Raw genomic sequence first — 27501 nt, forward strand, 5'->3', positions numbered from 1 at the left:
GGAAATTAAGAACCAGAAACTTCTAATACAGGAATGTACAGGTCAAAGATGGCAAAGTCAACGCACAGTCAAATCCTTTTAAAGTGTGTTACATCTGAATTAACTGAACATTAAATGTATTTGTTGTTAGATGTGTGGGATAAAATGTATTTTCTTTTCAATATTATTCATGTGACATTTTTGATAAAGGTTTATTGAGATTGGAGAGATATTTTACTGCTATTGTTCATAATCATCCTCATTACCATTGCATTAATAATACAATCTGCAGTATTGATATTGCATTCAGATGTTTAAACATATTGGCACCCAATTAGCCTTTATTACAGGTGCAGTTATACAGTGGGGCAAAAAAGTATTTAGTCAGCCACCGATTGTGCAAGTTCCCCCACTTAAAATGATGACAGAGGTCAGTAATTTGCACCAGAGGTACACTTCAACTGTGAGAGACAGAATGTGAAAAAAAAATCCATGAATTCACATGGTAGATTTGTAAAGAATTTATTCGTAAATCAGGGTGGAAAATAAGTATTTGGTCACCTCAAACAAGGAAAATCCCTGGCTGTCACAGACCTGTAACGTCTTCTCTAAGAAGCTTTTCTGTCCCCCACTCGTTACCTGTATGAATGGCACCTGTTTGACCTCATCATCTGTATAAAAGACACCTGTCCACAGCCTCAACCAGTCAGACTCCAAACTCCGCCATGGCCAAGACCAAAGAGCTTTCGAAGGACACCAGGAAAAGAATTGTAGACCTGCACCAGACTGGGAAGAGTGAATCTACAATAGGCAAGCAGCTTGGTGTGAAAAAATCAACTGTGGGAGCAATCATCAGAAAATGGAAGACATACAAGACCACTGATAATCTCCCTCGATCTGGGGCTCCACGCAAGATCTCATCCCGTGGGGTCAAAATGATCATGAGAACGGTGAGCAAAGATCCCAGAACCACACGGGGGGACCTGGTGAATGACCTGCAGAGAGCTGGGACCAAAGTAACAAAGGTCACCATCAGTAACACACTACAACGGCAGGGAATCAAATCCCGCAGTGCCAGACGTGTTCCGCTGCTGAAGCCAGTGCATGTCCAGGCCCGTCTGAAGTTTGCCAGAGAGCACATGGATGATACAGCAGAGGATTGGGAGAATGTCATGTGGTCAGATGAAACCAAAGTAGAACTTTTTGGTATAAACTCAACTCGTCGTGTTTGGAGGAAGAAGAATACTGAGTTGCATCCCAAGAACACCATACCTACTGTGAAGCATGGGGGTGGAAACATCATGCAATGGGGCTGTTTTTCTGCCAAGGGGACAGGACGACTGATCCGTGTTAAGGACAGAATGAATGGGGCCAAGTATCGTGAGATTTTGAGCCAAAACCTCCTTCCATCAGTGAGAACTTTGAAGATGAAACGAGGCTGGGTCTTCCAACATGACAATGATCCAAAACACACCGCCCGGGCAACAAAGGAGTGGCTCCGTAAGAAGCATTTGAAAGTCCTGGAGTGGCCTAGCCAGTCTCCAGACCTCAACCCCATAGAAAATCTGTGGCAGGAGTTGAAAGTCCGTGTTGCTCGGTGACAGCCCCAAAACATCACTGCTCTTGAGAAGATCTGCATGGAGGAATGGGCCAAAATACCAGCTACTGTGTGTGCAAACCTGGTAAAGACCTATAGTAAACGTTTGACCTCTGTAATTGCCAACAAAGGTTATGTTACAAAGTATTGAGTTGTATTTTTGTTATTGACCAAATACTTATTTTCCACCCTGATTTACGAATAAATTCTTTACAAATCCTACCATGTGAATTCATGGATTTTTTTTTTCACATTCTGTCTCTCACAGTTGAAGTGTACCTCTGGTGCAAATTACTGACCTCTGTCATCATTTTAAGTGGGGGAACTTGCACAATCGGTGGCTGACTAAATACTTTTTTGCCCCACTGTAACTTTAAACTGTTGGTGAGGTGAGAGGTGAAACTGAGTGCTTTTCAGGTTGACACACACACACACCCACACACTTACACAGCAGTTAGACTCAGGGGTAGATGAAGGTTCAAATGATATTTTGTAAAAGCTTGCAACTGTAAAATTGTGCAGAACAGTTTGTTGCAGAAGGTGTGCCTGACTTTCCAGAAGATAAGCGCGGGTAGGACGTGCGACAGGAAGACACCTGGGATGGAGACGAGGCGATGTTCTTGTCAAACTGTGTTAAAAGTCATTGTGGTTTTGATTTGCTGTATGCATGTATTGTATCTGATGACGCATTAACGCAGGGGGCGTTAACCCTGATGAATCAAAAGCAATCTGAAGTTATTTTTTTTGCAGAGATCTACAGCTGATGTTATGCAGTGTACATCTCACCACGCGCATTCATTAAAATCATCGTTTGACTTAGCCCGGCCGGATCAGTGTTGTTATTTTGGATTTCCTCCTATGACCCTCCTCAATATTTGAACCCTTAACAGTTTTTAAAACCAGGTTATTTAGAAGAAATACCCTAAAATTTTGTGCAAAACATTAGAGTACAGTAGAACAGCAAACTTTGAGGCTTTCCCAATTTTTGAAACAAATGTCTTAGCTTAAAAGCACACGTTGTGCAACAATGTTAATTCTCTTTTCCTCAAGTACACCTTTACATATTCTGTCAAAGTACACATTAGCGTCAACAAGTGAAATAATTTTTTCTTAAAAAGTTAATGTGCTGGAAACAGGAAAAAGGACAAGTGCAAGAATTTGAGAGATCTTCACAAAGACCAAATTGGGATGGCTGGACGACTGGGTCAGAGCATCTTCAAACCTGCAGCTCACCACCGGGGGAACAGTGGTGAACCAGGGTCATGGGGGGGCCACAGTTCATGGTGAGAAATTGTTGGCCTGTGTTGTCATGTCCAACAGACGAGCTACTGTAGCTGAAAAAGTTCATGCTGGTTTTGGTTCTAAAACTAGTGGTACCCAGTGGTACCTCTGAGTCGTCTTCTGTAGATTTGGGACCCCTGGAAGTCTATTTTAAACCTGTTGTTACTGACCTTGGTTTTAAATTGGACAACCAAATCAGAGCAGTGGTGAAGTCCAGTTTTTATCATTTAAGGCGACTGGCAAGAGTAAAATCTTTTCTTTCGAGGCAGCATCTTGAGACAGTGATCCATGCTTTTATTTCTTCCCGCCTGGACGACTGTAACTCACTTTATGTGGGGGTCAGTCAGTCGTTGCTCTCACGTCTGCAGCTGGTTCAAAATGCGGCTGCACGACTCCTAACAGGAGCTCGAAAAAGAGAGCATATAACCCCCGTGCTAGCCTCTCTGCACTGGCTGCCTGTGTCTTTTAGAGTTAATTTTAAAATTCTTATGTTTGTTTTTAAATGCCTTCACAGTCTTGCCCCGCCTTACCTCTATGAGCTTCTTCAGCTCCACACACCCCGTCGGTCTCTCAGGTCAGCTGACCAGCTGCTCCTGGAGGTACCGAGATCCAGAAGGAAGCTCAGAGGGGGCGGGGCCTTCTCTATTGTGGCTCCAAAATTATGGAATAATTTGCCCATGCACGTTAGAGAGGCCCCTTCACTGTCCACTTTTAAATCACGTCTTCAAACCCACTTTTATTCCTTGGCTTTTAACCTCAGTGAGACTTAGTTTCTCTTTTAATTGAAGTAGTTATTTAATTAATGATTTCACTCTTCTTTTATTTGGTTTTTATTTATATCTCATGTAATTTTATTTTACAGTTCCAATGTACAGCACTTTATGTCAGCTGTGGTTGTTTTAAAGTGCTTTATAAATAAAGTTGATGATGATGATGATGATGATGATTGCATTATTTGTTTACACATTTATTCCCCTCTTTCATCTTAGCTGCCTTTATATTCACCTTTTACTTTTTTCTCCATCAGCATTTCCAAACAACTAGATGGTGTCTAATGTCTAGGTAGGGCTGTGGGATTGAAGGAGTGGCATTAGTCAGCAGATGCTTGCTAATTGAGGGAAATGTTTACTTAACCGAAACGATGAGGTTTGGGATCCCTGTCAATAGAAACTGTGCCAGTATCAGTACAATAAATGAGCCAAATATAGGCTGCATACCTTCTGTGTGTTGCATCATGAGGGTATAAAAAGAGTGATTCAGTACTTTGTTCTTTAAACTCACTGTTCTCACGATAGCTGGGGCAGCCAAAAGTTGCCAACAATGCCACTTTGGGAATTCCACCCAAAGAAATGAGTAGAAAAACCAATAAGGTACACAGATTTGTTCAACTTAGAATAAGTCAGAAGACGAGAATTCACAATTCAAATCTGAATGTATTACACAAGGAAACCATTGTTTTAAAAATCTACACATTCAATCATACTGGAAAAGGGAGTTTGTTACAAAAAAGTTAAAATGACTTTTCGACTCATTTTTTACAACATTTAGTAAAATATTTGACTTTTCATATTTAAAACACAATTTTAAATGTTAAATTGTTACATTTTTTCTCCTTCATTTCTGTCACACAAAGCTGTATGTAACGTTTCTCGCGGTTAGTATCATGGTTGCTAGGCAACCTGAACAGCGCGACGAAGGGTAGACCGTCCCATTTCACAATCCTCTCACTTCCGCAATTCTCGTACGCACCGTGCGTAGTACGCGTAGTGCGCGTACTTCAAGTGTGCGGTCTCTTAATTGGGACACAGCCACAGTCAATCTGTGTTAGAGAGTTATCTCTGGGATGCTGGGTTGATAGCTCCCTCAGGACTTAAACTCCGGTCAGAGAGTGGGGCACAGAGAGTGATGTCCGGATATACTTTAATGGAAGTTAACAGCAGCTCAACAGTACAGCAGTAGGCATACTTAACGAATGTGGGAGGGATGGACAGACGTGTGGTTCTGAATAACAAGAAACAAGGAGAAACAATTTTCACATGTAAATATAACAATCGTTATTTCCCAACATTATGCCAATATAATGAACTGTAACACAAATAATCAGCTGAATGCCCTGACATAAGAAAGTCCCACAATCCCATTTGAACAGGCAGGAAACAAGAATATCTGCATATCTCAGGCAACAGAAAAGACCTAATGTCCCCAAATTAGGAAAGGTCAGTAATTACATGGTCTTCAGTGCCCTCTAGTGGCTAAATAACACAACCGCGGTACACAGATCCAACCCGCAACAAATGCTACGGTGGTAAGTCACATGCCTCTACCAATCTCGATAAATCTCCTAGCATAAACCCCCTGTAATTAACATCAAAGTACAACCCGTGCTATAAGTGGAAATAGACTCGTAGAACTGGAGGGATTTTGACTCACATTTGCACAGGAACGCACACGGCTGGAGATCGCTATTCCCCCGCACTCATGGAGAAAAACATGCCTAGTGCTCCTCCGACTCGTGATACGGCAGGACTGTCGTAAAAGCATGTGACGTCATCACCGCAGCAAACAGTAAGAACAAAGTGGAACTTATCGGCAGAAATTAACATTGCACTCATAGCGATGCGATTGAAATATAAGGAGACTTTCGGACACAGCCGCCCCCAAATTTAAGTAGTAAATTTGCTCTTCAACCGAAAGTCTAAGCATCATTGGGTTTCCAGTCCTCATCATCCTCCCAGGCTGAGAGTCTGACCAATCTGGCAACTGGTCGAAGATATGACTGTCCCTTGATTGTCACCTCAGCAGCTCTCACCCGACCATCTGGCCCTGGACAGGCCTTGACCACCTTTCCAATAGGCCACTGCGCTCGCGGTAGTTGTGAGTCAACCACCATAACCACTTGTCCTGTGGTTAAGTTGTCAGTTTCCCCCTGCCATCTTTGTCTCCTCTGAAGATCCGGCAGATGGTGACGCAGGAAGTTGGACCAAAAATGGTCCGCCAGAATCTGACTATGGCGCCATTGCCGTCTTCCCAGCATCTCACTTGAAGCATAAATCACCTGGGGGAGTGACGCATCTCGTCGCCCCATTAGCAATAAGTTGGGTGTGACTGGATCCGGATCCGCTACATCAGAAGAGACATACCCGAGAGGCTTTGCATTAATGATCCCTTCCACCTCGATCAGCACAGTTTGCAAAACTGCCTCTGTAACCGTATTACCTCCCAACACCACTTGAAGAGCTGTCTTCACAGATCTTATCTCCCGTTCCCAAGTACCTCCAAAATGGGGGGAACCTGGTGGATTAAACCGGAACTCAATCCTCTGCTCCGCCAGCTGCTCTTTAATGGGGGCTTCAAGAGCTGAGAAACTAGACCGCAGTTCGGTCTCTCCTCCCCTGAAGTTGGTACCACAGTTAGATAGGATCTCATATGGCTTTCCCCGGCGTGCAATAAACCGACGCAGAGCCATGAGAAAGGCATCGGTATCTATGCTGTCCAACAGGTCAAGATGCACACAGCTCGTAGTCATGCATTTGAATATGATACCCCAACGCTTTTCGGTGCGCCGTCCTACTTTGATGTTGTAAGGGCCGAAGCAGTCGACTCCAGTGGACCAAAAGGGTGGTTTGTATAGGCGTAGCCTCGCGGGGGGTAGATCTGCCATCCGAGGAATATCAGGACTGGCTCGCCACCTTCGACACTCACCACAGCTGTGCTGGTGCCGCTTGATTGCCTCCCTTCCTCGGAGAATCCAATATTTTCTCCTCATCTCCCCGAACACTCGTTCTGGCCCAGGGTGCAACAGCTGCTCATCATATTGTCTGATCAGTAGTTTAGTCACCGGATGCTGCGGGTCAAGGACTATGGGGTGCATGGCATCCAAGTCCAGACCTTCTGCTCTTCTGAGTCTTCCCCCAACTCTTATCAGCCCAATAGCCGGGTCATACTCCGGAGCAAGTGTTAGCAGGCGACTCTGCTTATGAATTGCCTTACCAGCAGTCAGGGCCTGTAATTCCTCGGGGAAGCTATCACTTTGAGCTTGTTTCAGGAGATGCAGCTCAGCAGCTGATGCATCTGTAGCAGTCATGACATGGTTTTCGTGATCAGCAGCCGCCCCATGAAGGATCTGATGGGTAGCCTTAACCACTTCACTCCATTTGCCAAAATTGGAAATTGGCACCGTTTGCTGTGGACTGCATGTGGTGGTGGTTCCACAGAATGCTGTTCCTCTCAGCTCCCCATCGTCTTCTTGACCTTCACCTTCATGGAGAGTTGGCCAGGTATCAGGGTTCGTTAAAAGGAAAGGTGGGCCCTGAGTCCAACGGTTTGGTTGACTCAGCTCAAGAAGGGTTTTCCCTCGCGTGAGGTCATCAGCCGGATTGTCCTTGGTGTTGACATATCTCCAACTTGACACCTCAGTAAGATCTTGTATTTCGGCAATCCTAGTACCAACAAAGACCTTTTAGCGGCATGAATCAGATTGGATCCAGGTCAAAACTGTTGTTGAGTCGCTCCATAGAGTGATGTCACTGGGTTGAAAGGCCAGCTCGGTCTCCAGTACTCTAGCCAATTGGGCTCCGGCAAGAGCTGCACATAACTCCAAACGTGGCATAGAAATCTGTTTCCGGGGGCTTACTCTTGACCTCGCCATCATGAATGCCACGTGGACGTCGCCTTGGGAGTCCTGTGTTCGCAGATAGGCTACTGCTCCATAGGCTCTTTCGGAGGCATCACAAAATATGTGAGCCCCTCTACCTGGTCTCCCGGCGTCTGCTCTTGGTGGGACATAGCATCTTGGTAATTCCACCTGTGGCAAGTACACTACTTCCTTCTCCCACTGTGTCCATCTCTCTAGTAGGGCCGTAGGATGGATTTGTTCATCCCATCCAACTCCTGCCTTCCAAAGATCCTGAATTAGAACCTTTGCTCGAGTTGAGAAGGGTATGAGGAAGCCTAGAGGATCATATTGCGATGCCATCACCCGGTAAACATTTCTCAGTGTGGGCAGAGAGTACTCCACAAGTCGATGCCTGTATCCAAGGCGGTCAGTGAGACAGTTCCAACGAAGGCCCAGAGCTGGTTCTTCTGGGTCTTGGCTGTGCTGGGAGAGCCAAAGCTCTGTGCTGGCTGCTTTGGCTTCCACTGGCAGGTGCTCTACCACCGATGGAATGTTACTGGCCCATTGCCTGATCTCGAATCCTCCTTTGGCGAGTAACTCCCACATCCGATCTATGAGTGTCTTAGCCTCCTCTGCAGATTGGAGACTATGCAAACAGTTATCGACATAGAAGGCCCTCTCCACCGTGCCCAAGATATCTTCATTACCCTGGCTGTTGTCCCTGACATGTCTTTGGAGGGCATAGGTGGCACAACAAGGACTGCACGTTGTACCAAAAGGCAGAACCTGCCACTCGTACACGCTTGGCTCCTCATCCTTCCTCATGGACCTCCACAGGAAGCGGAGCAGAGGTTTGTCCTCGGGCAGCAACCGAATTTGGTGGAACATTGCCTTGATGTCACCACTTATGGCCACAGTATGCTCCCTGAAGCGGAGGAGGACCCCAAGCAGTGAAGGTCCCAGAATTGGACCTGGAAGCAACTGGCTGTTGAGGCTTAGCCCATTGTATTGGTATGAGCAGTTGAATACAAGTCTAGCCTTGTTGTTGTGGTGAACTACATGGTGGGGTAGATACCATGACTCGCCCGAACAATCCACCTTCTCAGGTGATAGTTTCTCAACATAGCCTACCACCTCCAGTTTATGCACCTCCTGACAATAGGTTTCAGTCTGCCCTGGGTCTCTCGCTATCCGACGTTCAGTACTCCGTAACTGTGGTAGCAAGGCCAGCCTGGGTGCCCAGAGGCGAGGACTGTCTTTGCGACGGAGGAGGGGCGTTGCATATCTTGTCACTCCCTCCACCTGCACTCTGGTTGTGCGCCGCTCAAGAGCTTCAAGTGCTTTCTGATCTTCCTTAGAACGTGTTGCGATCTTCACATTTGTGTATGGGAGTACATCCGCCTTCCACAATCGTTCTACATGTTGAAGGAGATCATTGCTTGGAGACCCAGTAAAGAGACACTGTTGCTCTTCCCCAGCGAACTGGGCTAAGTTAGCTGGACCCTGCAGAGCCCATCCAAGGCGGGTACAGACTGCTAATGGACCCCCAGGAGGGCCAGACCGTACAGGTTTCGTTGGGACAAGCAGATGAGGGAAGTCTGAGCCAATAAGGACTAAAGGCTGCACCCTGTCGACAGGGGAAAGTGGGAGTCCCTGCAGGTGTGCATATTTTTGCATGAGTGCCTTAACTGGATAACTGTGCTCAGAGAGGCCCAGTTTGTCAGCAGTGAAGGCATGATGGATTTGGTATCTCACTTTAGGATCATGGGCAGGGGAAATCTCAAAGGAGACCGAGGCCCCTTGCAGGTGAATCACATCCTGACGAACAGTCCTTAATGGAAGTGTCTCGGCTTCCTTCCCTAGATTGAGGTGCTGCACGGCTGGTGGTAGGATGATGGATCGTTCAGAACCTTCATCTAGTACAGCAAAGGTCTCTAATGAATACTCAGCATTGTACAGATACACCTTCACAACCTTTAGCAGGACCTTATGAGGACGGTTTGGGTGATCAATGTAGATGGTGGACGTATCTGGGGTAGTGCCAACCATCAGGACTTTCCTGGGCTCCTGTTGGCAAACCTCATGCAGCACTGTAAGATGTTGCTGTTTGCACGCTTTACAGGGTGCCTTCAGGGTGCACACATCAGGTGCGTGATTCCGTCCACAACGCCAACAACCTTTATCTTTGATCCACTCTGCAATTTGGGTGGTGGACAGTGTCTTAAATTTGGGGCAAAGATTAAGGTAGTGCTCACGAGTGTCACAGTATGGACAATAAGGTTTTGGCTTAATCTTCCCTTTGATGGGAGATATCCGATGACCTGGTTCCAGATGAGCTCCATCCCCCTTCCTGTTGTCTGTGTTGTAATACACAGTGGAAGGATATCTTTGGCTTTTCCTGCCTTTCTGACCTTGTTTGGTCTGGTCCTGAAACATGTCGGCTGCCCTACTAGATATGCGCTTGGCCTGCGACTTCACTTGGAGCCAGGCCGAAAAATCTGGCAGGGTATATGTCTTGTCAGTTCCAGTTCTCAGTATCTCACGACTGAGGCTGTACTCAACAAACCCATCTCTGTAGCTTGCTGGGAGCTTACTCAGTAACTTATCGACATGAGAGCCACATCGCAGTTCGTAGCCGTTTTCACCTTCCAGCGATCTAAGCATACCTACTAAAGCCTGCACATCCAGAGCAAAATTGTCGAAGGCTTCTGGGTCCCCCACCCGGATTTGGGGAGAGTTCAGGATAGATCCAAGCTCACTCTGTACGAGCTGACGAGGTTGACCATATTTGTCTTGGAGAGCCTGGAGTGCTGTAGTATATGGCAGGGAATCATGCATATATGCTTGTGCTAGTTTGTAAGCACTTGGTAGTTTTAACTGCTCCAGAAGGATTTGATATTTGAACTGCTCTGTGAGATGAGTATGGCTGCCAAGCAGACTGTCCAGAGCCATCTTAAGAAGTGCAAAATCACTTTCCTTACCACTGGCGAAAGAAGGTAGTGCTAGCTTGGGGATCCCATACGAGCTGGCAATTAGCAGTTCCATCAAGTTGTTGCCATTGCTGTCAGTAGGTGGCAACGGTATCTCTGACCGTAAAGACGGCGCCGTGGGCCCACAGCCAGCTGGTCCGACTTTATCCCGCAGGCGGGACTGTAAATCAGGAAGCGGTAGAAACTGACTGGGTGTTGTGTATGGCACTGGAGGAAGCCATCCCTGATGTTTCACCTTTCCAGGAGGCTGTGATTGTCGGTTAGGGATATTAAAGCTGTCCTCTGCTGCAGGTCGGAGAGTCTGAGTCGAGTAGGTAATAGGGGATTGATTTCCACCTAGCTGCTGACCATACTGATGACCAGCTGAGGGAGTATCCATAGCAGGACCGATATGTTGCGTTGGACACCCATGGAGAGGTTCAGATACTGGCTCCAGGTCAGCCGAGGAGCTGGTGGGATGTAAGGGCTGCGTATCTGGTACTGATGCATCCACTGGCAAGATCGAAGGTGGGAAAGCATTCACATAGCTGGTCATATTACGTCGCTGTCCGTTATGTGCTGGCTGCTCCGACAGATTCACTTGGGAGTTTACTCCACTGCTGCAAGCCTGAAGGCCCGAGTCATACTCACAGTTATTTAAAGGTCTAGGTGGTGGCAGCCCATCTTCTTGATCACGAAGAAAAGCAGCAATGAGGGAAGCTTTCTTTAGTTCCATCTCCTTCTCTTTGAGTCGACGCTGCATTGATAAACGTCTGGTAATAGATTCTCTGGTGTGGTGAGCAGTACGTGCCTCTTCGTCTAATTGACGTCTTTGCCTTTCTTGCTGCATGTATAGTTCCTCCTTCTTACTGAGGGCTTCCCGGGCCTGAGCATCCAAGATTAAACACTGTTCCTCAGCTAGACTCTCTTCCATCATCTGCCGCTGCAATTCTGCTAGCTCCATGCCCTTCATCTTCTCTTCCAACATCGCTGTCTGCAAATCAGTTAGCCCTGCGATTACAGAGCCTCCCGAAGGTGAGTGTCCACTAGCCTGGGATCTAGGTTTGCTGCATTGAGAACCTGAGGCATGTGATCGTGAAGAGGTCGAGCGCTGCTTGGCAGAGCGCTGATCTATAGCCATCCCTGCCTCTGCACCTGCTGTTGGTTTATCAGTGGATGTACCTGATTTGGGTTGATATTCAACTTCATAATCATCAAAGTAAGCCGGGAGATGTCTCTCTCGCTGAGTTTTCCGTCGCACGGATATGTCAGGGATATCCCGGTGCTGAAACTCCATGTTGTCCTCAGTGTAGCTATCTATCCGGCTCGAAGGACCACTTGTTAGAGAGTTATCTCTGGGATGCTGGGTTGATAGCTCCCTCAGGACTTAAACTCCGGTCAGAGAGTGGGGCACAGAGAGTGATGTCCGGATATACTTTAATGGAAGTTAACAGCAGCTCAACAGTACAGCAGTAGGCATACTTAACGGATGTGGGAGGGATGGACAGACGTGTGGTTCTGAATAACAAGAAACAAGGAGAAACAATTTTCACATGTAAATATAACAATCGTTATTTCCCAACATTATGCCAATATAATGAACTGTAACACAAATAATCAGCTGAATGCCCTGACATAAGAAAGTCCCACAATCCCATTTGAACAGGCAGGAAACAAGAATATCTGCATATCTCAGGCAACAGAAAAGACCTAATGTCCCCAAATTAGGAAAGGTCAGTAATTACATGGTCTTCAGTGCCCTCTAGTGGCTAAATAACACAACCGCGGTACACAGATCCTATGCTAGATGCTACGGTGGTAAGTCACATGCCTCTACCAATCTCGATAAATCTCCTAGCATAAACCCCCTGTAATTAACATCAAAGTACAACCCGTGCTATAAGTGGAAATAGACTCGTAGAACTGGAGGGATTTTGACTCACATTTGCACAGGAACGCACACGGCTGGAGATCGCTATTCCCCCGCACTCATGGAGAAAAACATGCCTAGTGCTCCTCCGACTCGTGATACGGCAGGACCGTCGTAAAAGCATGTGACATCATCACCGCAGCAAACAATAAGAACAAAGTGGAACTTATCGGCAGAAATTAACATTGCACTCATAGCGATGCGATTGAAATATAAGGAGACTTTCGGACAATCTGTCCACTACCTACCGGCACACTTTTACACCGGAGGTTTTTGTAAAGCTTTTATTTTGGTATTTCCGTTGATCCATATAGTATATAGTTAGTTTCCTGTAGCAATGAGATTTAACATTTAGATTTAAATATAATATTTAGATTTAACATTTAGATTTAACATTTAACATTTAGATTTAACATTTAATATTTAACATTTAAAATTGTGTTTTAAATATGAAAAATTACAAATATTTTACTAAATGTTGTAAAAAAAATGACTCGAAAAAACATGTTTTTGTAAGGTTTTGAGCTAAATGTGGAAAAATGTTGCCGTTAATTTCAGCATGTTTCACTTTACAAACGGCGCCCCATAGTTAAAATGCAGCCACCAAATAGCGAGCGACAACAGATGTCGTCAATGAGCATAGGGAGGGAGGTGATAGAGCCTCGCTTAAACCATCCTGCTACATGTGTAACGTTGATAAGGTCTCATAAAGTCTGCAAATTAGGTCAGAAGCTACATTGTAACCAAATGCAGACAGACTAGCTAATATCACCTGTTACTTTTATCCGTGAACTCGTGCTTCATGACATGTCCAAAAGGAAAGTGAAGTCAGCAGCACTGGGAAGCATTTGTGCAGGGTGTCCAGAACTTTCTTGCCAATCAGAGAGCAGAGAATTATGCTGAGCTTGTGTATAACACGCTGGAAGCATTTCAGCTCATGAGTACCAGAATCTCAGTGGAGATGCACGTTTACATTTCTCATCTCAACCAAATCACGGAGATGTCATCGACGAGCATGGGGAAATATGTCATCAAGATACAAAAGTGAACCGACATCTGAGCGTGATGGGAAAATACTGTTGCGTGTCCCTCAAACATCTTTTCTTTAGAGCTTAAGTGGCATGAATGTGCTTTAACGCGGAATAGAAATATCAAAACTAACATTCTGGGAGAAGAAAAAAGGATCGATTGGATAGTTTGGTGATGTTCATCTCAAAAACACGACGAGCAAATGTGAGTCGGTCTGCTTTCATTAGCTGAAATGTTTCGATCCGAGGCATCTGGGGTGAGTGCTCCGGAAAAAGCCGAGGTCTTACGACGGCTCGCGAACACTCCGGTGTCTTAGCAACCAGTGTGTTTGAAATCTAAGTTTCCGATGGGAGCAAATCCTCAGCTAAATTGTAGCCACCGCTGTGAGCCAAAATGCTTAAAACGGAACTACTTTCAGAGCGCCTCGCCAGAGCCAGTCTGGAGAAGCGTCGCAACATAGAGACTGAAAGAAAAGAAAGGATTTTTAATGACAAGCTGAGGACGATTGGGGTACGTGTTTGAGGCTCTGCTGTGGGTCTGAATTAAACAGCAGTGGAAAGTCTGCGGCAGAGGAGCTTAACGCATTGTGTTTGTCTCTAAATGATTGTTCTACAGGTTGACAAGGAAGCCCTAGATGAGCAGGTGAAAGAGAAAAGGGAACAAGTAGAAGCTGCAATAAAGGAACAAAACGCTTATGGTGAGTTACTTAAAATTTGTTTCCTGATGTGATGTCATTCAATCCTTCATTAAAGTGAATTGTGATATATGTGTGTCATGTGATCGTCACGCAGATGCTGATATGCTCCGTTATGGCAAAGTAGCTTGCATTGTCGACAGCCACCAAATGAAGGAGAAGCGTGCACTGGAAAAAGCCGTCATCGCCTACAGGCAGCAATACCAGCACCCTGAAGATCGGCGAGAGTATGATTTGAATGATCCCAGCCGTATTAAAAAAGTAGAGCAGAGTGATGCACAGATGATGCCTCCTGGCCTGGTGGGTGAAGACCCAGGAAGTAAGATCAGGCAGCAGAACCAGAGGGAACAGCTCAGAGAGTGGCTCACCCAGCAGCAGACCGAGCAGGCAGCGGAAAGGCATCAACAAGAGCTGGAAGGTGGGTTTTGCCTTAAAGCCATGCTTGATACACATGCTCAGTTCAAACACAAAAGTCAAGCTCACGTCATAGTCTCTACTGCAAATTTTAGAGCAGCGTTATGACCAAAGCAGAGTAGAAATGGACAACAGAGCTGTGCAACTTCAGAGCCTTGAGATAGAAAGGAGAAAGGCAGCCGCCATCGCCACTAAAGACTTCAATCGGTCCATGGTGAGTCAGAGGAATGTAACTGCATTAAATGCTGCTATAGGCTTCAATAAACACTTTATTTCCACCTTGTTACTCATGTGTCTCCATGGGCAAAGGCTGAAGAAAAGCGCCATCAAGACAAAGAAATCAATGGCAGGCAAAGCCAGTTTCAAGGTACCCCGAGTACGGTGGCCGTGCCCGGCCTGAGTCCCAGTGACAGGAGAACAGCTCCTGAGAGCCTGCAGCAGATCATTCAAATCCAGAAATATCAAATGGAGGAGAAGAGGGTAAAAAAATACATGTTTGCACTCAAACAGTGTGGATTATTTAAAAGGTAGCCCATATTAAGCATTTTTTCTCCTGTGTGCGATGTCTGTGCATGTAAAGAGAAAAGAACTGGAGAAGAAACAAGAAGAAGAGTGGCACGATCGCGTGCGCCTGAGCTCAGCTCGTACCACTCTGCTTATTGAGAGGCAGCAGGCACGAATGAACAAGCAGCTGAGGCGAGACCTGGACAGCGCCAACGCCCGACTGGCCGAAACACACAAACAACAGTTAGTAACTTTAGAGCAAAATTGTCTTTATTAAATTTAACACGGTGTACACTGTCTCGCTGTTTTTAACAACGCTTCATTTTCAAGGAAACCAGACATTAAAAGAGGATGTATTGATGACAGCTTCTTCTCCAAGTTCAACACCTGTAGCAGATGAGGGGCGATGCACTGCTGATACCAGTGATGGTGTTACATAAAAAGAACGATGAATAAACGGAATATCACAGTGAATAAACAGCTGCTTTTATGTGAAATGTCGTTCAGAACATTCATGTTTGCATGATTTGAAAACTATTCATTAAATTTCAGATACTGCTTTAAAAAGTAGCCTCTGAAAGATGATTACTTTTTATGTTTCAAGTCTTTTGTGCAGTTTTTCCTGCATAAGCAAATATTAATTACTAGTCAGTTGAAGGCATAAGTGTTAAAATTACATTCAAGTAAAAAGTCTTACAGATGTTTTTAAAAAATGCTGTCTTTAAAGGAAAATGTTCGATAGGTCACATGATTTAAAACACACACAAAAAAGCTTCCTGTCACGCTTATGCAACGTGCGAGAACCACAGAGAATAAAACAGCAGTTAACAGCTCAATCACTTAAAGCTGTGTGACACTGTTACTGTATTTAACATTAGCCGACATGTTATGACAAATAATTATTTCATTCATTACAAAACACTGTGGGGAACAACACTATATTTGTGCCGACCACAAACCTGCTCAGTGGCTGTTTCAGCAGTTTTTGACATTTACACTCATGATTCAGCTTTGACTGTCCTACAAAAGGCCCCTTTCACAGCAGAAAGGACTGCTTGTATCGTTGTTTGTCGTTTTCAAATGCAAGTTCACTACTAAAAGGCATTTTCAGAGACAAACTTATCCCATCTTCTCTGCCACAGAGACAGCGCTTTCTCCTTTTGCTCAGGACTCAAAGAACTATACCTGAAACACAGACACGGGAACATCAGTCACCCAAAAGCATGCTGGCGCAGACAATGCAGCTACAAGTCACATCTTAGCAGAGCTTCACCTGATAGAGTTGATGGCCAGCTGTTTAAGGGAGCCTACATGGGAGCGCATGCCCCCCAAACCAACGAAAGCTTCATAGAAGTCATAAGAGAGGCCAGATGCACCAAATATGGCGGGGTCATCAGAGCTGATGACAACCGGGTGGTTTTCAGACATTAGTGCAGCAGCTGGATGGTTTCGCAAGTCTTTGACCAACTTCAACACCTGGGTAAGGGTATGTGGAAGGAGAAGATGAGACAAAGGGTTTTAGTCCACTCGCACTACAAACAGGAAAACATTACCATCCATGTACAGCAGGGGTGGGCAACTCCAGGCCTCGAGGGCCGGTGTCCCTGCAGGTTTTAGATGTGTCCTTGAACCAACACAGCTGATTTAAATGGCTAAATTAGCTCCAGAGGCCTGGTAACGAACTAATCATGTGATTCAGGTGTGTTGACCCAAGGTGAGATCTAAAACCTGCAGGACAACGGCCCTCGGGGCCTGGAATTGCCCACCCCTGATGTACAGCATAGTGGCAGATAGCAGTGTACCTGGTTGGAGATGGGGCACACCTCCACAGCAACCCCATATTTTCTAGACCACTCTTTGGCGACTGGATGGCGCGTTAGTGCAAATCCATGTCCAATGCGTGACGTATTAAAGAGAAGAGCATCCAATATGTTCTGATCTACGTCCGTACCCTGAGAATCTGCACACAGTAAAGACAAAGAAAATGACTTACAAATACTTTTTTGCACTCTCTGGATTAAACATATAGTAAACTTCACATTTGTGCAGTTTTACATACGGGGGTTAAAAACAAACGTATGATTGTTATACTGGTACACTGGAATTATGATGAATTCTCACTTGTCTCTCCAGCATGGAAAAAGAAAGGAAGTGGGACCCCTTTCTCTACAGGGAGCGACAAGGCATCTCTGTAATACCACAGGGGTCTCCCGCCATCCTCCCAACCCACCTGTAACGCAAACACAAGTTTTTGTGTGTTCTTGTTTTCAACAAATATAGAAGCCATGATACCATTTCAGTCCATTTGGGATCTTCCAGCATGTTTTGTTTTCAAACTGTAAAAGTGTCTCTTACCAGATCAAAACCAGCCATGATATCAGGAAAGTCTTTGTACAGCTCCATAGCCTGCTTCACAACTTCAAGCATTGTGTTAGTGTTTATAGTCCTGAAATACACAGGAACAGAATACTTTATCAATTCCAGTTGCTCCAAGACGGTAAGAACAGTAACTAACTAACTTAAATAAGTTACAAAATATAACAAAATAGCTCCAATAGTAGGGCTGCCACAAACGATTATTTTGATAGTCGACTAGTCACCGATTATTTTTGCGATTAGTCGAATAATCAGATCATCATCCATTAGACATAAAACGTACAGCTTATTGCACCAGCAGCATCTGCTCTTATATAACTATCATTAGCTTACAGCTTTAAGTGTTTAAGGTATGTGCTAACTAAAAATAAAGACAAGATGATAGTTTATTAAATTATAATGAAATTTGCAGATTGTTTCGGTGAAGTTTAATAAACTCCTTGCTATCTAAAATATAACAGGACACCAGAGTATATTCTCGAGCATCTCACACTTCTGATAATCAGCTGTCTGCTTGACGTTTATTCAGCTGTGTAAAAACTATAACTTTAATCTCAGCCAAACCGATTTACTCAGGAACAAATAAAATACTAAAAAAAAGCCAAACAATAACATTTTTAAGTTATCTAAGTGACTTATATATGTTTAACCTGAGTAGCGAAAGACGGTGGGTTTGAAAACGATTAGCGGGAAGTCCGGTGTTCTCACGCCTCTAGTGAGCCTAGCCCCCGTCTAGCTATCGAGCTAGTGGGTAACAGACGTCTCCGAAAACGTCGGAGCGCTTTTGAAAATATGTGGTGTCTTGATAAACTGAGCAGATATTTGAGGTTTACACAGCTACATTCTCGCCTGAAAATATGTTCAACGTTTATTTTGTGACCCAGAAAGAATAATAAGAGTAATATTAAAACTAACTAGCTGCCGCCATTGTTGTAAACGGAGCTGGGCCGCGCTATGAATTCTGGGACAGAGCTTCTTCTTCTTCGGGGTTTAACGGCAGCTTGTACATGCAGTGCTGCCATCTTCTGTTTCAGTCCGTTATTACACTCTTAAATCCTACTACTTATTCCTGCGTCTTTTGTGATCTTACAAAGCTTCAAACGACGCGTCGACTATTAAATCCGTCTCGACGATTTTGATAGTCGTGGCAGCCCTATCCAATAGTTACAAATACCTCTAATTATTATAGGCAGAATTGATCAGTGATTAAATCCGCATTTTATCTGTCAGAAGCAGTGTGGAATTATAAATAAATAGTACTGACTAATTTTTAAAAACACTCAGAGCAGCAACCTTTTGGCGGTAAAGATGATTCTCACTCCAACAAAGTCAGGATGGTTTGCTACAAACTGCCTTGAGATGTCCTGGCAGGTCTTCAAAGTCCAGGCCTTGTCATGAGTGCGGCCATCCAAATCATATATCTAAATATAACAAAGAAGAACAAATTAACACGTGTGAATCCATTGGGTACATCAGACACACGGGGAGACCAGTATATATAGAGTAGAGCTAGAATGTAAGTATTAAAATACCTCTGGAAGTATAGCGCGAAGTTCAAGATACATAACATTGTCCATGTAGAACTGGCTGAGGCCCTGGTAGAAATAGTCTTTGAACACAGGAGCATAAGTAACCAGACCGTACGCTGCCTGGAAGGCCTCTTCAAATACACTCCACACCGCAGTCTGAGTGGGGTACACGGCCTCTGGATCCTTATCAGTGAAGAGCGTCAGGTTGCCCATGATGCTAAGACCAAGTATGCAGATATGGTTGTGATAAGACCAACAACTGGCTCATACTCCATATATCAAACACACAAAACATTATATTGTTAACATTTTCCTCAGGTTGAAGTTAAAACGATGCAGGATTAACAACAATCACTAAATTGTCAAATTAAACCGACCTTTCATAAAAGTCGGGCTGTTTATGATTACGATAACAGACTTCATTCCCTTTAATGAGACTTCACCTTGTTCCTAATAGTTTCAGTTAACTGATAATATCCCGATGTAATATTTCACAGATTTAAAGCCACTTAGTTGTGCCAATAAAATACAAATACAAGAAGGACAAATTGATACTGTTACCTATTAATTTTAGGAGGCCAGAGGTCAAAAATCAGAGGTGCACTCGAGGCCATGTGTTACGGGGTGCTCTCACAAATGGTCTCAGCATTGACAGGAAAATGTATGGAAATGCAGAGAAAACTAAATATACCAATAAGAAGCCTCACAGAAGATTAAAGAACTCGGTGGTACGATTACATAAAAGTTATGCAAGTTTCTGTGTCTATTGTCTCTTTCTAAATTATTATTTTTTGCAACACAGACAAGATCACCTGTTGTCAAGATCTGTGGTGTTCGCGGTCTTGGCCCTGAGGCTTTCCAGCAAGGACCAAGAAGAGCAATATGGCAGAGGTTTCGGTTGCTGAGACGAGAAGTTGAATCTGACGGACCGGCTAGTAAAGCAAATATAGCAATGTGGCTGATAGCTCGCGTTCTTCACCAGCCATTCGACATCTACCATGGAGAAGTCATGGACATGTAGAGCTCCACCTGAAATCGTGAATAATAAAATTATAATGCATAAATATTTTGCAACATTTCCTAAATGAGAATTTTGTTACTTTCCAATATCTTTTGGGAATACAATATTATTGTGTCAAAATTAGGTTCTATCCATGTTTCTGTCAGTAGCTGTGTACCTTTAGGCATTTTCTGCAGCAGCTTGAAGATGGGACTGTTCCTGATGAGTTCCCTGGCTTTGAAGAAGTGCAAAGCAGGAGGAAAGTCCTCTCTTTCCATCTCGTCTTGTTTCATGTTTAACAGGCGAGCATTCAGACGCTGTTCGGCGTCGGTCAACACCTGCTGCCCACCTGTCTGCATGGAGGACTCCTGCTTTATTAGAGCCTCTCTCTGCTTGGGGTCCGGGATGGACATGCCGCCGGTCAAGTAGAGTATCGACAAACAGAGCAGAGCCGCGTGGGGTCGCTGTAGCAGGGCTGCCATTTTAGGTAGGGATGGTGGGAGCTGGTTTAAGAGAGAAAACGTCACGAGTTAAGGCAAACTGCACTCAGAAAGCACGGCAGCCTCTTTGCGGAACAGAAAACAGTTGTTGGGTAAAAATAAAACGCCTATAACACCGGCGAAACAGAGAAACCACCAGGTGCCGCTTCCTCAGCGGTTATTTCCCTTACAAACCTCTATCGTAATCAGAATTACTTTTTAGAAGACAAATTCACAACTTATCACAGCAGACTAAACACAGAAAAAGAAACAGGGGCTATCGTTAAGTTACCTTAGGCTAACAGCAGCCCGACTTACTCAGTGTTGGTGCACAGCGGTTAGCTTAGCAGGTGAAGACGACTTTGTAAACAGTCCCGGCGAGAGTCGCTTTATGAACAGAGATCATCGGAAAACCTTGCTCGACTATGTCAGCTAAAAACGTCCGCATTCTGTTTGAAGTTACGCTTTTAAGACGACAGACTCACGAAAATAAACACTCTGCGAGATGTTTTCTCTTTCTCACTCCGTCGCTTTGCTTAGAAGCCTAATGATTGGCTAAAGCTTTTCCCTGGAACAATTTGATTGGTTACTCTAACAGCGGAAACCAGTCGTCAAGATATATTAGAGAGAGAAAACATAAAGTATTGACCAAACAAGAACGAAGAAATATTTTTGCTGGTGACATAATTACCCTGCAAACAAACAAAAAAGGGGAGAAAAATACAGAAAATTATTTCCGTAAAACAATTCATTTCACTGTTTGTAAACAAAAACAAAAACCTTCTGGTTTTGTTAATAATAAAAACGAGCAGTGGGTGGGGCAAGAGATACACACAGAACTCGCCATCCTTGTTTCCTTTGTATAAAAACAAAACAAACTTTGGTTATTGTTTCCACAGCTTCATCATCAAGTCAAGTTTGAGTACATTTTGATCATATAGTAGTTCTTTAGCGTTACTGGCATGTTGCGTTTTGCATTTCCTTATTTTAAAAGCTAGTTGCACAACAATGTGCGTAATTGGGCTCAATTAAAGCGCCTTAATTACATGCCTCATTTGCATTTTCTTTCTAATGCCAATTTTGGCCTCATTAGGCCTAAACAAAAGAATATATTACTTTTTTATTAGGAGGAGCCCTCTGACGTCACATCTGTGACTCCTGCTGACAGGAGAAGGGTCAGACAAAGCAGCGTTCAATCTGTGCAGGGTGTTCATCACGAGGATAAACACTAATCAAAAGTGATGGTGTAAAGCCTCCAAATACATTAATGCATTGTCATGCATCAGCCGTCACATTGTGGCCTTTTTCATTTCATTATTTTTAGGTTTCAGTTGCTCCAATAGTTATTAAAAAAAAACAACCCAGTGTTTATTTCTCAAAAAAAAGGCCAAAGTGATGTTTGAGAAACATTTTTTATTCCTAAGAAATGTACAGTAGAGAAAATACTCCATTCCATTTCCAAAATAATCTATGTCAGTCAGATAAGAACTTGTAAACGTCACTTCAAAATGAAAGACACAGGTCTTTTCTTCTCCAATGGCTACTGAGGTAAAAGACGACTGCTTAAAAACATCAAAAACATTGAGAGAAAAAGAGACAGACACCAGAATTATATTAAAACAAAGTCCAAAAATGTACAAAAATTCTTAAAACAGCAAATAAATATGATTCACATTTAATCACGCCTAACTGGGCTACAACTAGTGCAGAGATGACAGCAGAGTAAAGTGAAAGATGAACGCGCGCTTCCAGTCATCTGGTGCCGATTGTATGCACCAGAAGAAAAGAAAAAAAAACATCTGTACACACAAACACACACACCTGTACATCATAAGATAACATCACAACCTTACAGACCTTATGAAAAAATAAAACAAACTGCCCTTCATACATTAGACAGCACGAGTGAACACACTACCTCCTTAGTGGCCCCACTGAGCTCACCAATACTGCCTATTTTAAAATAGCAAATCATCTATGACAGGTCTTCTGTGATACATTTACAAAATTGTCTCATAGCGTCTAGCTTTCCCCGACCCAGCTTCTTTTCTTGAATATTTCATTACAACGTCCTATAACTTAAGACATTCTAATGCTGCCAAACTGTATACAGCCCATTACAGACCTTAGACTGGACTACTGCCCACAACCTGTAGGTGGAATGGCGTTTGATCTGTAGAAGTTAAGACATAGTCCCATCTTAAAATACTAAATATTGTCCATCATTCTCTAATAATATTTAAAAAAAAATGATAAGAATGAAGGTGCAATACCATGGAACAGTGGACGCCTCAGTACCTGCAGACAGCCGAGTAATCACCTCTACTTGAGGTCGTCAGTGAGCACCATAATTAGTCACAGAGATCCGACACACAAGCTTTTTATTTCCCGCCAAAGATGGTAAAGCATTGTAAGGCAATTTCATTCTCAGTTCTACAGTCATGAGATCTAAAAGTGGTGCTAACATCAATTCATGCTGGTCACAGAACGTCACCCCACAGGAGTCTGGCAGAGTACGAGAAGAAGTGGAACGACTTTGTAGATGCCACAGACTGGCTAGATGAGGTAGATTATTCTTTTTTTTCGCCATTGCTAAACTTCCCCAGTGGGGCTCGCAGACAAAGAACCCAAATTCATTGTGATGGCAAATGATTTGACATCAAATTAAGTGGAATGTAGAGTAACAAATTAGATCCTATTAAAATCCAATTAACTCTGACGAAAGCAATATATTTAAAAAAAGAAAAAGAAAGAAAAGGGGGCAGTTAATTATTATTAAGGCCAATGACTCTCACAAGTCAACTTCTTCATGAGGAGGATTGATTTGCCACAGCTGCAGTCTCATTTTCTTTATGCTGTTCCTCCTTCAAATAATTCAGAACAGTACCCGTATAAAGAAACTGTACACCCTGAGGATATGTTTAGTACTGACACGGGGAAGGAACCGTAAAGGAACGAAGAACTAAAACAACAAACTTGTTGGAGGACACTCGAATAGCCAAATCATTTTTTTGTGTATGCATTTGCTCTGTGCACGTATATACACCAGTGAGTATATCGTCCGAAATGAAGGGCGGTGATTAATATAGTATACACTCTTAGATACATTTACACATTAATAAGTATCGACTAAAATACGACTATCCAAGGCCACTTGGTTCCAGGATGTCCAGACTAACAGAAATCCATAGTGCACAACAGAGAATCACACATATTTAGATAACAATGACACCACCCTTGCCGGTCCCTCTCTGCTACTCAAAGACATTCAAACAAACGAAGGCAGCTTTGAATGATGCATATACTGTGTGTGTGCTCCAGAGAAAGAAAAACATTAGATTGGGTGGAAATTAATAAGAAATGGGTGGGATGACTTGTGCTTCAGATGGATGATCAGTGTTTGTTCTTTCACAAGCAGCTGCTGCGCTGCATTTCCTGTCTACACATTCACTCATACATTCATAAAAACAAACCAAGGCAACTACCAGGGGTTTTTGAGTTGACTAGGTTAGGGTGACAGTCTCATAGTACCTCCTTTTGTACACCTGAGTTTAGATATGGTTGGAGAAGAAAATCGTAGTCAAAAAGAAAACAAACAAACAAACAAACAACCCCAGTCCATCTCCTCTTTTTCACAGTCCTGTCAGTAGGTGCAGCATCCTGCCCTACAGTCAATAGACAGGATAAGAACATTATGTTCAGTGGTCACTAATCCGTCCTTTTACAATCTGACGGCTCACGTCGAAGAGTGCTGTCCAGTGTTCTTGAAGGCAACGTCTCCTGTGTTTAACAGGTTGACATAGTGGTTAAAAGCGGCGCCCCTTCTGCAGGAGGTTTAAAGTTCAAATGCTCACGCTGGGAAGCAATCATGCTACTGGAGTGTCCTCGAGCAAGTGGGTGAATTCCTAACAGTTTCACAGCTATTCTGTCAGTGACCTCCGCGAGCTCTTGCGGTGGAGGGCACACGAGAAAGAGAATTGTTCTCCAAGGCTCAGTAACATTTCACATTTTAATTCTACTTTGTAGTACCAGCTGCCTGGCTGGATTTTTACTTCCACTGCTGAACAAAACTGTTGCACAGTGGCAGAATATCAGTAGGAAATATATTCGGAAAAAAGTGTCTCCTCTTCTCAGAAGCGGTTTGGCTCACTGGTTTATCCAGATGTTCGTTGACAACATCGTCTCTGAAAGGAGAACAACAACAATCAGTTAACAATGCCTCTCTGGCAGGATTCATCTTGCTGTTTTGACTGGAAACCTAAAAATCAACAGGATAAAACACAATTTAACAATTTATGAAATGTCTTTATACTCACTTTAATCACAATCCCTGTTTACTGCCAAGGCCGCTTGGAGCAGCCATCATCTGTTGTCTGTAAATAAATAGACTTGTTAGTGCAGTCCGAGTGCCATTGGTAGGACAATAAGACTCAACATTATGCTGCTTGGTTAAGACTGTGAGGCTGATGTGGTCGTTTTATTTTCTTATTACAGTGTTAACCTTTAAAACAAGCAAACTAAATTAAAGCAGAGATAAGGAACGCCCACCAGAGTTTCTGAGATTCAAGGGGACATTTTCACATTTTGTTTTGACATAAATATATCAGGTAATAAACAGAACATATTTAAACGGTCAAAAACCCACTGACAATATAAACTTTGTAAGAATTTACCCTGGATGTATGAAGCGTTCTGGTCCCACACCTCGCTGCTGAATCATCATGCCCTGAAAGTGCCCCCCAGGTCGGGGGTGTCTGTACATGACCATGCGTGTTTGGCCAGGGGAATAGGGAAGCTGCTGGGGCCGCTGCAGCGCTTCCATCAGGTGTGAGTGGGGTCTTTGAGCAGCATAGTGTCGTGGATCGGGGTACGGTTGGCCAGCGTAAGGGGATCCATTTCCAGCTCCACGGGCCTGGGACATCATGTGATGGACGACACCTTGCTGCATTCCTGGATGTAAGGCTCGAGGGTCGTACACAAAACCCGACGTCATGTGCGCCACAGACGCATGTGGATGCTGCATGCTGCGGCGTTGAGCAGCAGCATTATGGCTGTCGAGGTCCAGGATTTCTTTTGGGCTTTCGGGTTGCTCTGAGGCGTCGTTGTGGGGCCGCTTTGCTGGACTGCCATTGATGCTGCTGCCTCCGCCAGCTTGCTGGTTTTCACACTTCCCTTCCTCTGTGCCTCCAGGATGAGTCCCTGTTTCTGGCATCGGGCCTGGGGAAACCAAACTTGTACCGCTGGAGCCTTCAGACCCCAGCGGTGAGACACTGCTCTCCTTTAGCTGACCATTAGCTCTGGCGCTGGCTACAGGTAAGTAGGCATTGTGCGGCATTGCCTGGTGAGACTGATAATGAGGCCGATGCCACTCCTCTGGAGGGTAACCCCCTCTGCCCGTGGCTTGGTTATGGGCCTGAGTTTGGGGATGGGGTTGGGCATAGTAGCGCTGCTGCTGCTGATACTGATGAGGTGGGTACACATTGCTATGACCATGAGGGTGCGGTTGACCTGGCACGTGGTAGGGGTAGGTTGACCCTCCCTGCTGCTGCTGGTAGTTGGTGTTGGGAGCAAGATTGTGGAGAGCATTAATGGACTGGTTATGATATGGGTGGTGAGCAGACGGAGGTATGGACCTATTCATATTAGCCCGGTTGTAGTGTGGAAGTGGAGGGTTCCCCATGCCGTAAGTACTCATCGTTGAATTCTCTGGGCCTTGCGAGTGAGGCGGTACGGCTGGATTGTGCCCATCTGATGGCCCGCTTGGAGCCTGTATTCCCACATTACTACCCACCAACTGAGTTTGATGGCGATTTGGACTAAAAGCCGGGTGTTTATAAACGCTCGATGTCATCCTGGTGTGCTGTGGAGACATGGCAGTGCTTCTCGTGTCCAGCCTCGTAGGCTCGCTGGGCCTTTGATCTCCGAGATCAGCTGGACTGGGCTGAGAGGGTAATAGAGGGGCAGGATGGCTGGGTGGCAAAGAGGTCAGAGGGGCTGGGTGTGGGGGTCCAGGCTGGGCTCCTTGAGTAGCACCATGCGGCATCCCGTGCATGGGACTGCTTTGTGTAGTGCAGTGTGGCGAGATGCTCTGGGGGACGTGATGAGAGGTTAGCAGAGAATTGTGTTGCTGTGTGTTCTGGTTCAGTGGCTGAGGAGAGCTCTGAGGGCGGCTTTCGGGAGAGGTGCCGCCCGCCTCGGGTTGCTCGTGTTTTTGAATGGCTTGCTGGGGTTTGCCTTCCTGATTTATACTTTCTGCGAGTTTTAAGTTGTCTGGCATTTGCTGAGTGGAATTCTGAGCTGCTGCAACATCCAGCGGTGGGAAGTGCTGAGGAAGAAGTGCAAGGCTTGGAGCATTTGGCTGTGGACTGTTTGGTTTGTGCTGTGGGGGATTGGGTAGAGCAGGATCAGTGTTACTTGAGTTGGGATGGGATGAAACAGGAATGGTACCATTACTTTCACCGGCAGAGTGTCCCTGACTATCTAACTGGCTTTCAGCTGAACTCTGTGCGGCCGCTGATCCAGAAGGATTCTCTTCTGATCTGGCCAAGGTTGGGGCTGGGGGGCTCTGCATTTTATCCGCAAGCCCACAGTATTGCCTTGTGGGGCTAGGGTTGGATGGGCTCTCTTGGTTAACCGGAAACATGTTTTTGTGTGATGGAGCTTCTTCAGAAATGCTGCTGGCAGCCATCTTGGTCTCCGACGTCGTGCCTGTAACGTACAGGAGGAAACAATGTTGCAGGTTAGACTGTTTTACTATGACTAGAAGCACAATGCACACGTCCCCGTTTTATGCAACTTATCCAAAAGAATCACAATACAAATCAAATTTTAAAAAATGTTCTGTTCCATTTCTTTACAATTAGGTTATAGAAACATTTAAAGGCTGAAGTGATGACATGTAATCTCTTATATTTTGAAAGATATCAGCAAAAATGAAACCAAACTGATGAATATTCAATTTGCTGCTTACTGTGAGAAATAATTAAAGTCAAATTGTAAGAAGTACTTGACAGAAGATGGGGGCTGTGCTGATTAACAAATGAAACACTAGTCTAGTGCTCTATCACGCAGACTGGTGAAATACAGCAAGAGAAGGTCAGCTCTA

At 44.4% G+C, this 27501-nt stretch overlaps 4 protein-coding genes across 4 annotated transcripts in view; 2 read left to right on the forward strand and 2 right to left on the reverse strand.

The window, feature by feature from the left end:
• The window catches only part of LOC102784361 (putative polypeptide N-acetylgalactosaminyltransferase 8), an 8072-nt gene extending 7990 nt beyond the window's left edge, over nt 1–82 (forward strand). The window contains exon 11 of the mRNA XM_087844589.1: nt 1–82. This exon is cut by the window's left edge and continues 38 nt beyond it. Coding sequence (XP_087700715.1) covers nt 1–82 — 82 coding nt within the window.
• Nucleotides 83–13704: 13622 nt separating this feature from the next.
• Nucleotides 13705–15582, forward strand: ribc2 (RIB43A domain with coiled-coils 2). Its single transcript, XM_087842817.1, has 7 exons — nt 13705–13910; nt 14016–14097; nt 14192–14512; nt 14604–14722; nt 14818–14988; nt 15089–15255; nt 15343–15582. The coding sequence occupies exons 1-7, from the start codon at nt 13794–13796 to the stop codon at nt 15410–15412; spliced, it is 1047 nt and encodes a 348-aa protein (XP_087698943.1). The 5' UTR covers nt 13705–13793; the 3' UTR covers nt 15413–15582.
• ada2a (adenosine deaminase 2a) lies at nt 15270–20952 on the reverse strand. The gene is made up of 10 exons (XM_087842816.1): nt 20715–20952; nt 20096–20420; nt 19730–19946; nt 18921–19134; nt 18682–18809; nt 17368–17458; nt 17134–17242; nt 16815–16972; nt 16286–16488; nt 15270–16197 (listed from the first exon to the last, which is right to left on the reverse strand). The coding sequence occupies exons 2-10, from the start codon at nt 20397–20399 to the stop codon at nt 16107–16109; spliced, it is 1515 nt and encodes a 504-aa protein (XP_087698942.1). The 5' UTR covers nt 20400–20420; nt 20715–20952; the 3' UTR covers nt 15270–16106.
• An 837-nt stretch (nt 20953–21789) lies between these two features.
• Nucleotides 21790–27501, reverse strand: part of cecr2 (CECR2 histone acetyl-lysine reader) — a 35404-nt gene continuing 29692 nt past the window's right edge. The window contains exons 17-19 of the mRNA XM_087842818.1: nt 25070–27104; nt 24713–24769; nt 21790–24580 (exon numbers count right to left, since the gene is read on the reverse strand). Coding sequence (XP_087698944.1) covers nt 24718–24769; nt 25070–27104 — 2087 coding nt within the window. The 3' untranslated portion in view covers nt 21790–24580; nt 24713–24717. The remainder of the gene's footprint in view (nt 24581–24712; nt 24770–25069; nt 27105–27501) is intronic.

The sequence above is a fragment of the Neolamprologus brichardi genome, chromosome 7 (assembly GCF_056152115.1).
Source record: "Neolamprologus brichardi isolate AB-2024 chromosome 7, ASM5615211v1, whole genome shotgun sequence".
Taxonomy (NCBI): domain Eukaryota; kingdom Metazoa; phylum Chordata; class Actinopteri; order Cichliformes; family Cichlidae; genus Neolamprologus; species Neolamprologus brichardi.

What these genes read in the sequence shown, in the direction of transcription:
- ribc2 (XM_087842817.1), top strand. Translation starts at nt 13,794, where the DNA reads ATGCTTAAAACGGAACTACTTTCAGAGCGCCTCGCCAGAGCCAGTCTG. An exon ending in ACAAGCTGAGGACGATTGGG is followed by an intron (nt 13,911 to 14,015) that starts GTACGTGTTTGA and finishes ATTGTTCTACAG; the next exon opens with GTTGACAAGGAAGCCCTAGA. An exon ending in GCATCAACAAGAGCTGGAAG is followed by an intron (nt 14,513 to 14,603) that starts GTGGGTTTTGCC and finishes TGCAAATTTTAG; the next exon opens with AGCAGCGTTATGACCAAAGC.
- ada2a (XM_087842816.1), bottom strand. Translation starts at nt 20,399, where the DNA reads ATGGCAGCCCTGCTACAGCGACCCCACGCGGCTCTGCTCTGTTTGTCG. An exon ending in TTCGCGCTATACTTCCAGAG is followed by an intron (nt 18,810 to 18,920) that starts GTATTTTAATAC and finishes TGTTATATTTAG; the next exon opens with ATATATGATTTGGATGGCCG. An exon ending in CTGGCCATCAACTCTATCAG is followed by an intron (nt 16,198 to 16,285) that starts GTGAAGCTCTGC and finishes TCTGTGTTTCAG; the next exon opens with GTATAGTTCTTTGAGTCCTG.